Source organism: Megascapheus bottae, chromosome 24 (genome assembly GCF_031878675.1).
Source record: "Megascapheus bottae isolate mThoBot1 chromosome 24, mThoBot2.hap1, whole genome shotgun sequence".
NCBI classification, from domain to species: domain Eukaryota; kingdom Metazoa; phylum Chordata; class Mammalia; order Rodentia; family Geomyidae; genus Megascapheus; species Megascapheus bottae.
The window spans coordinates 2,047,676-2,060,319 of NC_143532.1; the positions used below are offsets into that span (position 1 = coordinate 2,047,676).

The 12,644-nt window shown below is 63.9% G+C and overlaps 1 protein-coding gene across 1 annotated transcript in view; it reads right to left on the reverse strand.

Annotated features, from left to right (window-relative positions):
• Gse1 (Gse1 coiled-coil protein) overlaps positions 1-12,644 on the reverse strand; it is a 210,126-nt gene that overhangs the window by 17,048 nt on the left and 180,434 nt on the right. Inside the window, exons 3-4 of the mRNA XM_090357186.1 lie at positions 6,658-6,876; positions 650-849 (exon numbers count right to left, since the gene is read on the reverse strand). Coding sequence (XP_090213312.1) covers positions 650-849; positions 6,658-6,876 — 419 coding nt within the window. The remainder of the gene's footprint in view (positions 1-649; positions 850-6,657; positions 6,877-12,644) is intronic.

A 12,644-nucleotide genomic window follows, 5' to 3' on the forward strand; every position in this document is an offset into this window, starting at 1 on the left:
CCAGGGTCTCGGTGCACTGCAGGCGGGAAGCAAGGCCTCTTCCCTGTTTTTCTAAGTGTTTCTCAGGCAGTAGGGACCCCAGGGGAATAGGGACAGGTGCCAGGCATGTCACATGGCAGGACAAGGGCGGGGGTGGGGGCTGAGACAGAAGAGCCAGCCTGGCCCCGGTCAGCTGCCCTCAGGGACCCCTGGTAAGGGGGCCACTCTCATTAACGCCCCCACCCCCCAGACCCGGTCTGACTCATTCTACACTGCACCCTGGGGACCTGAAGCCAAGACAGACTTCTGGGGGTGGTGGGGGGGGGTCTTCTGCAGGCACCAGCCACAGGACCAGACAGCTGCCCCCCCCCCACCTCCGAGGCGGAAGACCAACCTGTCCATCTGACTGGGCAAGGGAGAGCAGCAGGGGCTTGGGGGAGCTGCTACCGCCCCTCCCCTCCCTGGGCCCCTCCCCTCTCCCCATCTTTGTGGTTTAATTAGTGGTTCCAAGTACTGCTGCCCCTCTGGGAACTGGCCAGAAAGCACCAGGGGAAAAACTGCAGCTGGTGATGAGCCCTAATTAGAAAGGCCCTGCAGGCCTGAGCAGCAGGTGTGGGGATCCTGACCCCGGGCAGGGCAGGCACGGTGGGGGAGTCCTCGGTGGGCTCACCTGGCGAGCGTCACTCCTCCACACGCCGTTCACGGTCTTGGTGGGGGCGATGGTCACCACGGGGGGCGTGCTGGGGACGCTGTGGCCGCCCGGCGGGACGATGATGGGGCCCATGGGCCCTCGCTTGGGCGTGCTGGCCGGGGAGCTGTGGTTGGTGGCCGGGGAGGACACGGGGGAGGACTCGCTGCTCAGTGAAGACCCTGCAGGAAAAGACCAGAGGCCTGGCTTAGCGGGAGCCAGGAGCGCCACCAACACCCACAGAGGCCCTGGCCACGTTCTGAGCTCTCGGCACTTCGCGGGGCCAGCCGCCCCATGTGGCTCCCTGCCCATGGGGGGTGTGGGGTGTGCACGCCCCGGGCTGGGCCACATGGGGGACACGGGGGACTTTGTCCCAGGGGCCCATCATGAAGCACCGGCTGCCCGATGCAGTGTGCCTGGCACACAGACCCCCAGCGCTGGCGGGAGAGCGGCGGGCTGTCCCAGGAAGAGGCTCCTTGCCGGGGGGGGGGGGGGGGGGGGCCAGGGAGGTCCAGAAGGGATGGTCCCAACCACGGGTCAGGAGAGCCTCAGCCGCCTGCCCAGGAGTGGAGGCCCATCTCCCAACTGTACTTCTGGAACATTCTCATCCCTGCAGCCCCCCGCCCCCCCAGTCATCCTCCACAGCAAGAGAGCAGCGAAGCCTCAGGGTGTGGTCAGGACAGGACAGGGCCTCCATCCCAGCAAGGCTCCCCAGAAAGGAGGAGGTGAGGCACCGCAGGCCCCACTAAACCCCCTCACCCGCCCCCGCCTGTCATGCATCTCCACAGCAAGGCTGCCCTGGCCGCTTCCTCTTCCTCGGGGTTCCCTGGGCCCCCAACGGCCTCCACTCAGATCTGCCCCTCACCCCTGCAGGCCCTGCAGCCCAGGGCCAGCCAAGCCCTAGTCCACACCTGCTGTAGGGCCAACACGGATGGAGCCCGTGTCCCAAGCTGGCAGCGCGGGCTGAGGCCCCAAGGGGACGTGGCTCTGCTGCCAAGAGGAGAGTGCCACTGACCTTCCTTGCCAGAGGGGGAGAGCCAGGGAGGGGACTACGAGGGCGCAGCAGGCTGGCTCAGCCAGGGACTGACCACAAGGCTCTGGCTGGCCACCAGCCACTCAGGCAAGCCCGAAGGAAGAGAACGTGGGCCTTGAGCCAGGGGAATCTCGGCCCCCTGTGCCCCCCAGTGCCAGGGCGGCGCCCTTGTGCAGCGCTCGCCTGTGCAGAGACAGAAGACCTCCCAGGGTCCACACCTTGACCACCAGTGGCGGAGGACCCAGCCCACATGACTGAGGTCGGCGTGCCCATGGCAGGGCCCCATCCCGCCTCACGTCATCACCCTGAGCGAGCTAATGGGCCTGGCAATCTCCTGTCCCCTCGTCTGAGCGGGCGGGTGGAGGGGAGGCCTTGTGTGAGGGGTTCTCGTCGGGGGTGGACGGAGGGAGGCCAGCAGCAATTAGCAGCCCGATCTCGGGGAGGCGGGAGGCGGCTCTCCACCAGCTCGGGCAGCGCCATCGATCCTTCCCAACGCACTGCCAATTAGCGAGGCCGGCACTGCTCCTGGACCTCCACCCTCACCGCGCTGCGATGGCTGTAATTAGCTGGCGGAATCCAGCCAGGAGTCAGCGACACGGGACTGCGGATGACAGAAGTGGTGGACGTGCCTGGGACCTCTGCTGTCCAACCTCACAGATGAGGGCCGAGTCCCCATGCGTCACCAAGGGCTCAGACCCCAAAGTCAACTCCAGACAACTCAGCTGGCCAGCAGCCGCTAGGCACAGGGCTGTGGGCGCTGGCTGGGTGGCCAAGCGTGGAGGGCAGGCCAGGGACCAGGTGGCTGAGGTGCGCAGCAGGCCCCACCACGGCCGCCCCACACCCCCCGTGACTGAGCCGCCAGCATAGTGCCAACTTCAAAGCGCACCCTGACAGCAGGCCCTGGCTGTGGGTGTGGCCGCGACCCCCGCCTGTGCTGGTGAACCCCCACCAGGTACAGGGCGATGGGATGCGTTGGGGAAACCCTCTGGAATACCACAGGCCCGGGCACGGCGGGCATAGCACGCCATGCTCAGCTCGGTGTGGCGTCTGCCTCACCTGCAGGTTTGGGAGAGCCCGCCAAACACGGAGCCAAGGAGCCACCATATGCTGCTTTGAGACAGAGACTCCCCTCTGCAGGGCACCCCACTGGCACCTTGGCTGAAAGAGGGGATGCTGGGGCTCTATGCCACGGTGCCTGTCATTAAGCCCAAGTCAACAGGGGAAGGGCGTTTGGGGACAGATTTTCTATGGCTGATTATTTGCCAACGTCCCTGGCAGAATGCCAGTCCTTAGCAGAACTGGGCTGGGAGAGTGCCAGCCAGGACAGCCTCGGGGAGAGGCTCCAGGGGTGGGGTCAGGGGCAGGGAGGAAGGAGAGATGGCAGTGGTGGGGAGGCCACGGCAGGCAGCGACAGCCACAGGCTCTTGTGAAAGCCACGCTGTGCCCCTCACCTGCCTATTCTGTCCTTGCTAGTCCCCTTCCCATCCTGCTCTGCAGTAGGGGGTGCTGGGTCCCCCTCGGGCCTTGCTGGTTTTCCCAGCCCCCCCACACATGGGGGAGCCTGGAGTGAACTGGCTCCCCCTCCCCCAGGCCTTGTGGTCTTCTCAGCCCCTGCTCCACCCCTGTTCCGCACATGGGGGAGACTGGGTAAGTTGCTGCCCCCCACCACCACCTTGCTGGCCCCCAGCTGTGGCCGCCCACGTCCACCTGGCCCCCGAGGCCCCAGCCTGGCAAGACAGAGAACATCTTACCACACCCACACCTGTGCAGCAAGACAGATGGGGCTCCAGACACCCGGAGACGCCTCCACGCCCTGCCAGCCGCTGACTGACGCCAGGCGGGCGTGCCCGGAGGCCTGCATCGGGCAGATTTCTAAGGCCAGGCCCATTCCACAGCAGACCGGCTTACAGGAGGGGCCGGATGTTGCTTCCAGGTGGCTCCAAAGACCCCACAGCAAGTCATCAGACTGACCCTCCATTCCAGGTCACCAGACGGAATGATGGCAAGTGGGCTCAGGCCCCATGGCCACACAACAGGGCAGTCACAGCCTCAGGCAAGCACGGGGGGCCAGGTCTGGACCATCTACCTCTGTGCTGTGTTCTGGGACACAGGGCCAGCCTGGATGTCACAGGACGCCAAGGCCACACAGGCCTGGGCACTGCAGCCCTGTGGGAGACAGCAGTGTCCCACAGCCTGGGCCCTGCATCTCACACATGGAGGGGAGGGGGAGAGGGGAGACAAGGCTGTAGCTCCAGGAAGTATTCCCAGAGCCCTCATGGGCTCCCTCAGTCTCTCCTTCAGTCACTCAACAAGCACACAAGGCAGGCCCAGGGCCCTTGAGGGGGTCAGGAAACTGAGGGGTAGAGCCCAGCTGTGGGGGGCGGGGGTGGACGTAGGGACGTAATGCAGTGGGGGGAGGCAGGGTTCCTAGGCTGAGGCTTCAGATGTGGGGTGGGTTGCAGGGAAGACAGGAGGGGTGCCCGTGTGCATTGCTGGGGGGCTGGGGTCTCTCTGCATATGCGGGCCAAGTCCTGGGTGCCTGCACTCAGCTCTTGATTTTTGGGGAGTCCCCTGGGGGGATGGGGGTCCTCACTCCTCCTCTGCCTTTCTTGTGGGGTATTACACAGGAGGTGGCAGGCAGACGGCTTTGTCTGCATTGAAATTCTCAAGTGTAGCCTTGGCAGCCGGTGAGGGAGCAGCGAGAAGGCTGGGCACACACAGGAGGGGCGCCCAGGGGCAGGACAGGGCTGGAGAGGGGGACTGGGGAAGGTAGGCACACATGTCCTGGGGGCTCTGCAAGCTGCCCTCTGTGCCAGCTGGATGCTGTGACTGCCACGGAGTCACAGCTCCAAGGCTGGGGCCAGCAGGACGCGGACAAGGGGAGCGCGGGGCGCTGGGTGGGACAGGCTGAGGACTTCCTGCTGCTCAGGGCCTGGTGTGGATGAGTGGAGGCTCGGGAGTGCCCAGTGCCAGGGGACCGAGCCTCAGTGCGGGGTCACAGGGCCAGGAGGAGACTCGAATGTGCAGCTGGACGCACGGCGGTGGCCGAGTGTGCGTGACATGGGCTGGGAGGGAGTCCAGCCACACCACGGCCCATGTAGACCCCCTGCTCGGTCAGCCACACTGGGGAGAGGCCAGGCTCCTGCCCACGGCCCGAGTGGCGTGAGAACTTGCTCACTGCACAGACCATGGAGGCAGGATGCTAGAACATGCGGCCCCCAGGAAGTGGCCAATGGCTGCCCTGGGGATGGACGCAGGACACGACGTGCTGGCCGCTGCTGGTTGAGGGGACCGGGCTCCTCGGGAGGGAGGCCACAGTGCTCTGAAATTCTGAAGCAGAGCTGGCTGCACACTTGGTGCTAAACAAATCACGGGGCCATGAGCACTTTTGCAGGGTGACTTCTGTGGCGTGTGAGACACAGCTCAGATTTTAAAAGAAGTCTGGCCCTCCCGGCACTGCCGGACCCACATAGGTTCACCCCACGGGTCACTGGCTTGCGGGTGAGGCAGGGTGGGGTCCCGGGGCCCGCCATGGGCTTCTGGAAGCTACAGCCCACGCCCCAGAAGGCAGGTATGGCAGCCAACCAACAGACACTGGCTCATGCCCTACCCACGTGTCACTAGTGGGAGGGGTGCAGTGGCTAAGGGCGGGGGCCCCCATTGGAATGGTGTTGGGACGCCCTGAGCGGCTGCAGGGGCGTGTGGACACCTCCCCGAGGAGTGGCCTGGTCCAGCTCAGGGCGGATGTAGGGGTGACAAGGAGGTCTGGAGCCAGCAGGAAAGGCTGTGGCCGAGAGGATGGGTGAGGAGGGTGCAGACTTGCTGTGGACGCCCACACTGGGGTCAGCAGGCCCGCTTTCCATCTCAACAGCAGAGGCAGTCCAGGCCTTGTTGGCACCAGAGTCTTGGGGTCCCCACACTACTCCACGGGGTGAGAATCAAGCCCTACACCCTGGTCAAGCTGGAGGACAAGTTCCTCCAATGCAGCACTGCCCACCTTCTGTCCTCCCTACTCTGCTACCAAGCCCCTGGGCACGCGAGAGGCAGCCGCACGGCCAGTCCTCCGCTGTCAGCACACAGGGCCCGGCCAAGGAAGAGAGGCCTTCAGCACGGGCCACCCGCTGGCCCATCATCCAGGGGACAGCCTGACTACGGTGCCGAGGACAGCAGAGGACGCCCAGCCCTCGACCCACGCTGGCTGGGACGAGCCACCGCAGACTTTGGCTGCCATCTCTGCCCACATGCAGAGCCTGCAGAGCCACCTCCCACCCCACCACCAAGGCCCACGCTGGACCCCCTGCCCCGTCTAGCATCTACCACAGGGAGTGAGGCGCCCAGGGCGGCCGCATGCACCGCTGGACCCCGCCCAGTGCTAGCGCGTGGAGAAGGGAATGCATAGGGGCTGTGGGGCCTGGAGTCTCTGGGGCAGTATGCCAATGGCTAGGGGTGCCACGGCACTGTGGACTCCGAGAGGACCCCCAAAGCTAGGGCCAGGGGCCCAGAGAGCCTCACTACACACACAGCATTCCCTGAACCTCCCACAGGACCAGCACCCCCAAACCACACACAGAGACAGGACCAACACCTCTGGACCACAGGGCATGTTGCTGGCAGGGTGGCATGAGGGAACTGCCTGGGTGCTCAGGGCTACAGCGGAGGGAGAGCCAGGCTAATTGTCCCCGGGGAGAGATATTGGAGCCCAGCACCCCCAGAACCATCTCCAGCTCCCATGGCCAACGAGCTTGCCTCTGGGCACTGCACAGCCACGGGGTGTCCGGGCGGAGGAGGGGGACAAAGAGCAAAGCAGAGTGCAGACAAGCAGGGGACCTGCAGCCTGGCCCCGGCTGGGATGCACCGGTGGGCGTGTCCACACATGCATGCGTTGCAGGTCACGCGGCCACATCTGTGGAGGGACCAGGCCGGAGGGGACGCCATGGCGCCGGGCAGCGCCTCTTACCTCTGGGCTCCTCCGCCTGTTTGGCGAGCTTGCGCAGAGCGGCGGCAAAGCTGGAGGACGGCGTGGCCTGGGCCGACAGCGCACTGCTGGTGGCCGGGCTGCCGCTGGGCACCAGGGCGCCATTGAGTGGAGAGGGAGTGAGGGGGCTGACGGTAGCGGTGGTCCTGGTGGCCGTGGATAGCATCCCTAGAGAAGGGGACTTGGGCTCATGGCTCATGCCTGAAACAGGAAAAGAAGAACCAAGTCACCCAGAGAGCGGAGCGCCCGAGAGCTGCGGCAGCATGCGGGGGCCTCGAGCGGAGCAGACAGAGCCAGCGCTGTGCAGAGCAGACCCGCACCCCAGAGGCTCCCGGGCCCCACACCCAAGGGTGCCGGTGGAGACTGAGACGGACCCCGTGTTCAGCAGACCACAGCTGTCTGGGCGGAGAGAAGGCAAGAAGCACGGGGGCAGGTGAGCTTCGCGCCGCCAGCTACCTGTGGCTCAACACCTAAGAGGCTGGCACTCGGGCTGACCATTACCAAAAGGGAAAACCAAGGTCCACGGAGCCATCAGTGCCGATCAGGAGGTCTCCTGGCCAGCTGAGGCCCAACACTGAACCCCAATGCCTGGAGTCCACTCAGCACGGAGCCCTCACTGACCACCCCGAGACCCGGACGGCAGCCCACCTCACAAGCACTGAAGGTCCAGGGATGGCTGTCCCCGAGAGGCCAGGAGGACGGGGGACCTCTGGGCAAGTGGTTGCGAGAGAAGAAGGGAGCCCAGGACACAAAGGCCACCTCCACCCAGGGGACAGCTCAGGTGGCCTGCAAGAGGCCTTGGAGGTCACAGAGCCACCACCTCCACGAACAGCGCCTCCCCCTGGTCCCAGCAAGGCTGATGGAGGCACAGATGGGGAATTCCTGGCCAGGGGACATCCCCGCTGAGCAGTCAGCAGCCAGGCCTGTGACATTCCTACCACCCACCACAGCATGGCCCAGCCCAAGGTCTACGGCTGAAACACAACCAGCTCCTGTGGCTCCAAAACACGTTCTCTGGCTGGCAGAGTGGCTTAGTGCCAAAGGGCTTTCCGGGCATGCATGAGCTCAACGGTACCACATCAACAAAAGTAAATTAAAAAAACAGCACGGTCACAAGCTCCCAAGAGGCACAGACAGATGTGGAGGGAGGGGGAGAAGGCCGGGCTGTCATGGGGGGCACTCGGCCACCATGCCAGGAGGAGGCTCAAACAGCCTGCAGCTGCCTCCTGCACCGGCTCACCTAAAACAGCCCGACAAAGCCTCCCTCAGGCCTCTGCCAGAGGCTGAGATAGAGCCCCCTGCACGGTCATCCAGCTCAGGACACGTGACTACAGTGCCAGCTGCCTGGGACAGAGCCCCAGACTACAGAGAACCCCTGCCATTACCACGTCTCCATGGCTGTCCCTCCGACTTTCTGGGGCCACAGGCTGAGCCACCCTGCCCCTTCTGAGAAGGGGGTCCTGGACCCACTTCACGGATGGGAATGGGCAGGCTCGGGCCTGGGCCCGTGCAGACGCAGCCTGTGCTGTCACACCTCTGACACCTGACACCTGCAGTCCACCCATGCAGTGCCACCAATGAGGATACGGACTGTCACAGCCCCTGGCAACCTGTCCCGGCCCCGAGGGACAAGGAGCAGATGACAAATCCCCACCCGTGGCCAGGCCCTTGCATAGTGTACTGGGGTGGACCGGGAGGGGCAGCAGAGGACCACGGCCCGCAGCAGGCTAGATATCATGGCTGACTGAGGAGCCAGGAGTGCCTTGTCCCAAGAGGGGACAATCCCCCACGATTCCCTAACTGGTTTAGAAAAAGAAGATGGTGAATGGACAGCACTGCGCTGGGCACTGCGCGGGAAGGCAGAGGCTGTGGGTACCCATCAGACCTCATCCAAGAGACAGCCGCTTCCAGGTGACTCCGACTCCCCCTCAGCACCTCCACCCCTGGGGGCCCCACAGCCAGCACCCCTGCCAGGGTCTGTGTGCTCAAGGGCCTGGCAAGCTGCTCTGCTGATGTCAGGTCACCTAAAATAGAAATCCAAACCAGCGACTTCATTAAGGGGAGACTAAAATTAGCACGGCTCCTCAGATGTGCATCAGGCAGACGGGGGAGGGGCTGGACAGCCAGGGACACGGGACAGAGGAGTCCGGCCTCACCCCAACACCTTCCATGAGGGCTGTGGCCTGCTATCTCCAGAGAAGACGGGAGACCCCCCACACACACACACAGGTGCTGTCCCAAGAGGCTGGGGTAGGTCAGTGTCACAGCTGGCATGGCAGCGGGATGGGGAGGGAGGCCCTGGGAGGGCCGGGGTGGCCGTGCCCCTGGGTGCCCCTGGCCCTCATTAGAGAGGTATTTATTAACTGCAGAGGCCAGGCCGCGGGTTGAATGCGCCTCTGCTCACTGGGCTCTGTGAACTCATTACCCTAACAGCCTGGGAGAAGCTGAGCGGCTGGAAGGCCTGTGATGGATGGGGCAGGAGGCTCCAGCCCAGCGCAGCTCCTGCGGGGCTCAGCAGAGGTCAGCCAGGCTGTTTCCATCACATGCCCCACTAAGGACCAGGGTCCCCCCCCTCAGCTTCTGCTTCCAGAGCCCAGGGACGAGCCCTGGGCTATCCCCAGGGCAGGAAAAAGGCTGCCCACAAAGTGGCCCAATGCCCACGTCACACACAGCCAAGTCAGGACCTTCTGGGTGGGCCGGCAGGCCTGGCCTGGCCTCCTGACAACTCTTGAGTACGAAGTCTCCAGCAAATCCCCCCCCCCCCGCCCCAGCCCCAGTACAACTGGAACCTAGCCAGTGCACATTGTCCAGATCCCATCTCCATCTCCACCCTGCAGCGTGAGCTGGGGGGCTCTGCTCCTCACCCCTCCTCCACAGTGAAGCAGGGCGGTATCAGCTGGCATTATCCAGCCCTCTCCCCCCATCCCATAATTACCGCTCCCTTTCATGCACCAGGCCTCAGGCCTGCTCCCTCCCTGCGCTGTAATTACAAGCTAATAGCTGAGATCAATTTTCTGCTAGGTCCCAGTTCAAGTACCAATTTGCCCCTCCCAGCAGCCCCTCCCCCTTGAGGCTGCACCCAGAGGGCTCTGCTCTCAGGCCAGGGCACACAGTCTGGACCTAGACTCTAATCACCCCCTCCCAATCATTTTTCAGGTCTGCAGAAGGAAATGTTTACAAACAAGTCAAGGCTACTCCCTGCTCGGGCTCGGTGTCAGCCCCACCCCGTCAGCCCCACCCCCTCCAGCCTCAATACCCCAAAGGGCAATGCTTTCTGCCACACTAACAAGGCTGAGGTCACCCTGCTGCAGGACTGGGTAGCAGCGGCAGCACGGGGCCACGTGATCCCCGAGCTTGAGCGGCTCCAGAATAAATTCATTATTATGTTTGCCGCGGGCCTGTGCTGAGCTCACCCGCAAAGCAGATTTTCCAGGGCGGAGGGCGGAGGGGCGGAGCCTCCCGGCTGGGTAAGTGGAGAGACCTGACACCTCCAGCTGCTCCAGGGCCCGCAGGGCCCCGGGCTCTACTTCCCAGGTGATGCCCTGGGGAGCCAGCAGGGGGAGCCAAGCCCGGCACTGGGGTCAGAGCTCTGGCAGGCAGGGAGCACGTGGCCCCTGGGCTCCTGACCTGGAACCAGAAGAGCCACCAGTGGCAGGCAGGTGGGCAGCAACCTTGGCCATTCTGGGGGTGTCTCCCTGGGAGGGTGCTGCAGCCCCTACTGGAAACGGAGAAGACCAGGCAACAGCAAGGACAGAAAGCAGGGGCCTCCCAACCACACGGGCCCCGCCAGCTCCCAAGCCCACCCGTGGGGCTGTGGGCCCCCACGCAGGCCCCAGGTGTGCTGTCTCCTGCCTGAGGCCAGGCCTTCACGGCTCCCATGGCTCTTGCCAGGAATCCTAGCTGCTTGAGCGGCTGAGATCTGACAGCAAGGGTCGACACCAGCTCAGGCAGACAAATCTGAGACCTCTATCTTCAACTGACCGCCTCGAGTAGGCAAAGCGAGGGAGTGCCAGGCCCTGAGTTCAAGCCCAGTTCTGGGGGGCGGGGGAGTCTGAGCCTTGCAACAAAGACGAGGCACACCACACAGGCAGAGCAGTACAGGCCAGCTAGGCAGGATGTCACAAAGTAGGTCAGAAAGATAGCAGCCACGCTGGACTTGGGCCAGTGCCTGGGGTCAGCTGACACACCCTCCGGGGAGTCACCTCTGGCTGAGGTTCAAGGCCACGGGTGGGAGCCCCTGAGGTTCCTGGGTGGAAGTGAGGGACCGAAGTCAGGCAACAGATGGCAGCAACATTTGACGTAATTATTCTAAGCGGCTGCCGTGCATGAAGAAGCCTGGCGAGGGCAGATGACAGCTACAGGGCATGGAGTGGTGGCTGGTGGGCTGAGGCTGAGAGCTGCCCACAGCCAGATAAAAGTGGAGCAGAAAAGGCTGAGTCCAGGTCAGGGCTGGACTCAAGGGTCCAGGACTGTGACTAAGGGAGCTGGTCCAGCACCACCTTGGCAGAGGGTAAACAGGAGGTGGCACTTAGCTGACCTGTGCCACCAGGCGACCCCTTCACGCTCCTCACAGCAGACCCCACAAAACCCTAAGTCAACAGGCGCCCGAGATGGGCTATCAGCACCAAGCTGGGCGGGGGTGGGGGGGCCTTGCTGTCCACTGCTCCCACGGTGGTCTCACCCAGGCCGCCTCCTGGCACTGGGGTCTGGTGTTCTCTTGCTGCCCATCTGTCCCCACTGGAACAGAGCCACCCCCCTGCCCAGTCCCAGATGCTCACCAAGACGGAGCCTGGAGGGGACCGTGACAGGATACAGAAGGAGGCATGGGGGGAGACAAAGAGGGATAAGGAGCCTTGAAAACGTCTAGATGGGGCAAGGCCTGGCCGGGCCCTCTAGTGGGGGGGGAGTGGCACAGCAACGTGAGTAGAAGCCTTCTTGTTCAGAAGGAACGTGGCGGCCGGCCAGCCTTATGGAGGCTCCAGGGGGACCAGAGGATGGCGGGGCAGGCCCAGGAAGGACCAGGAAAACAAGGGACAACACTGCCATGAGTGAGTGAGGTGGAGGGGGGCCCTTCGGCAGCCGCCAGAGACAGCATGCCAGCCAGGCCACCTGCTGGCCTCACCCGGGCACAAAGGGCCCTTTCAGTGGGTGCTGCTGCCCTCCTGCAGATGTTCCAGGGACAGGCTCTAGGACAAGGCCATGGAGGCCACGGGGGTCAAATCCTGGCCCTTTCATCAGATGAGAGAGGGACGAAGGACACTATGAGGTCTCAGTCCCCGGGGCTCCATGGAGCTGGCGTGGCACTGTCCTGCCCAGACTGGACAGGGCTGAGGCCACAGGTCCTGGCCTCCCGAGCTCCAGGAAGCTGCTATAGAAGCAGAGCTGCAACAAAGAACACAGGCCTTAAGGGCCTTGGTCAGACAGGGAGGGAGGGACAAGGAGCCTTGAAGGGCCAGCATCCTCAGCCGCCAGCTTCAGGCACTGGGGACTTGAAGGACTGGCCAGGACTGCCCTCCAACAGAGAGGCTGTGGCTCAGTGGAGATGGTGACCCCGCGAGCTGAGGACAGCGTGAGGTGCTGGGAGGCTGTGACCAGGTGGCCTTGTCACATCTCCTCCCTGAGTCTTGGCTCCCCAATTGTATGGAGGGGTAGAAAAGACTTGGCAGAAGGCCAGGCCCGGGCTGTGGGCGGCCAGCACTGGGGACCTGTGGATGCCTGGCCCAAGAAGCAAAGCCACAGGCAGTGTTTTAAACCTGGAAGTTTTCAAGTCACAACCATTTTCTATTCCTCCCAAGGTTTCAGAAGCCACAAAACACTGACCAAGCCTATCAGTCCCTCAGCGGGTCCCGCAGTCTCCAGGCAGCTCCAGGGTCCTTGCCACCCCAGTCCCTGCCTTGACGCAGCATGCTAGAGCCACGCGGCATAACCAGCAAGAGGGGGGCACGTGAGGAAGGCCAGGAGGGCCTGGA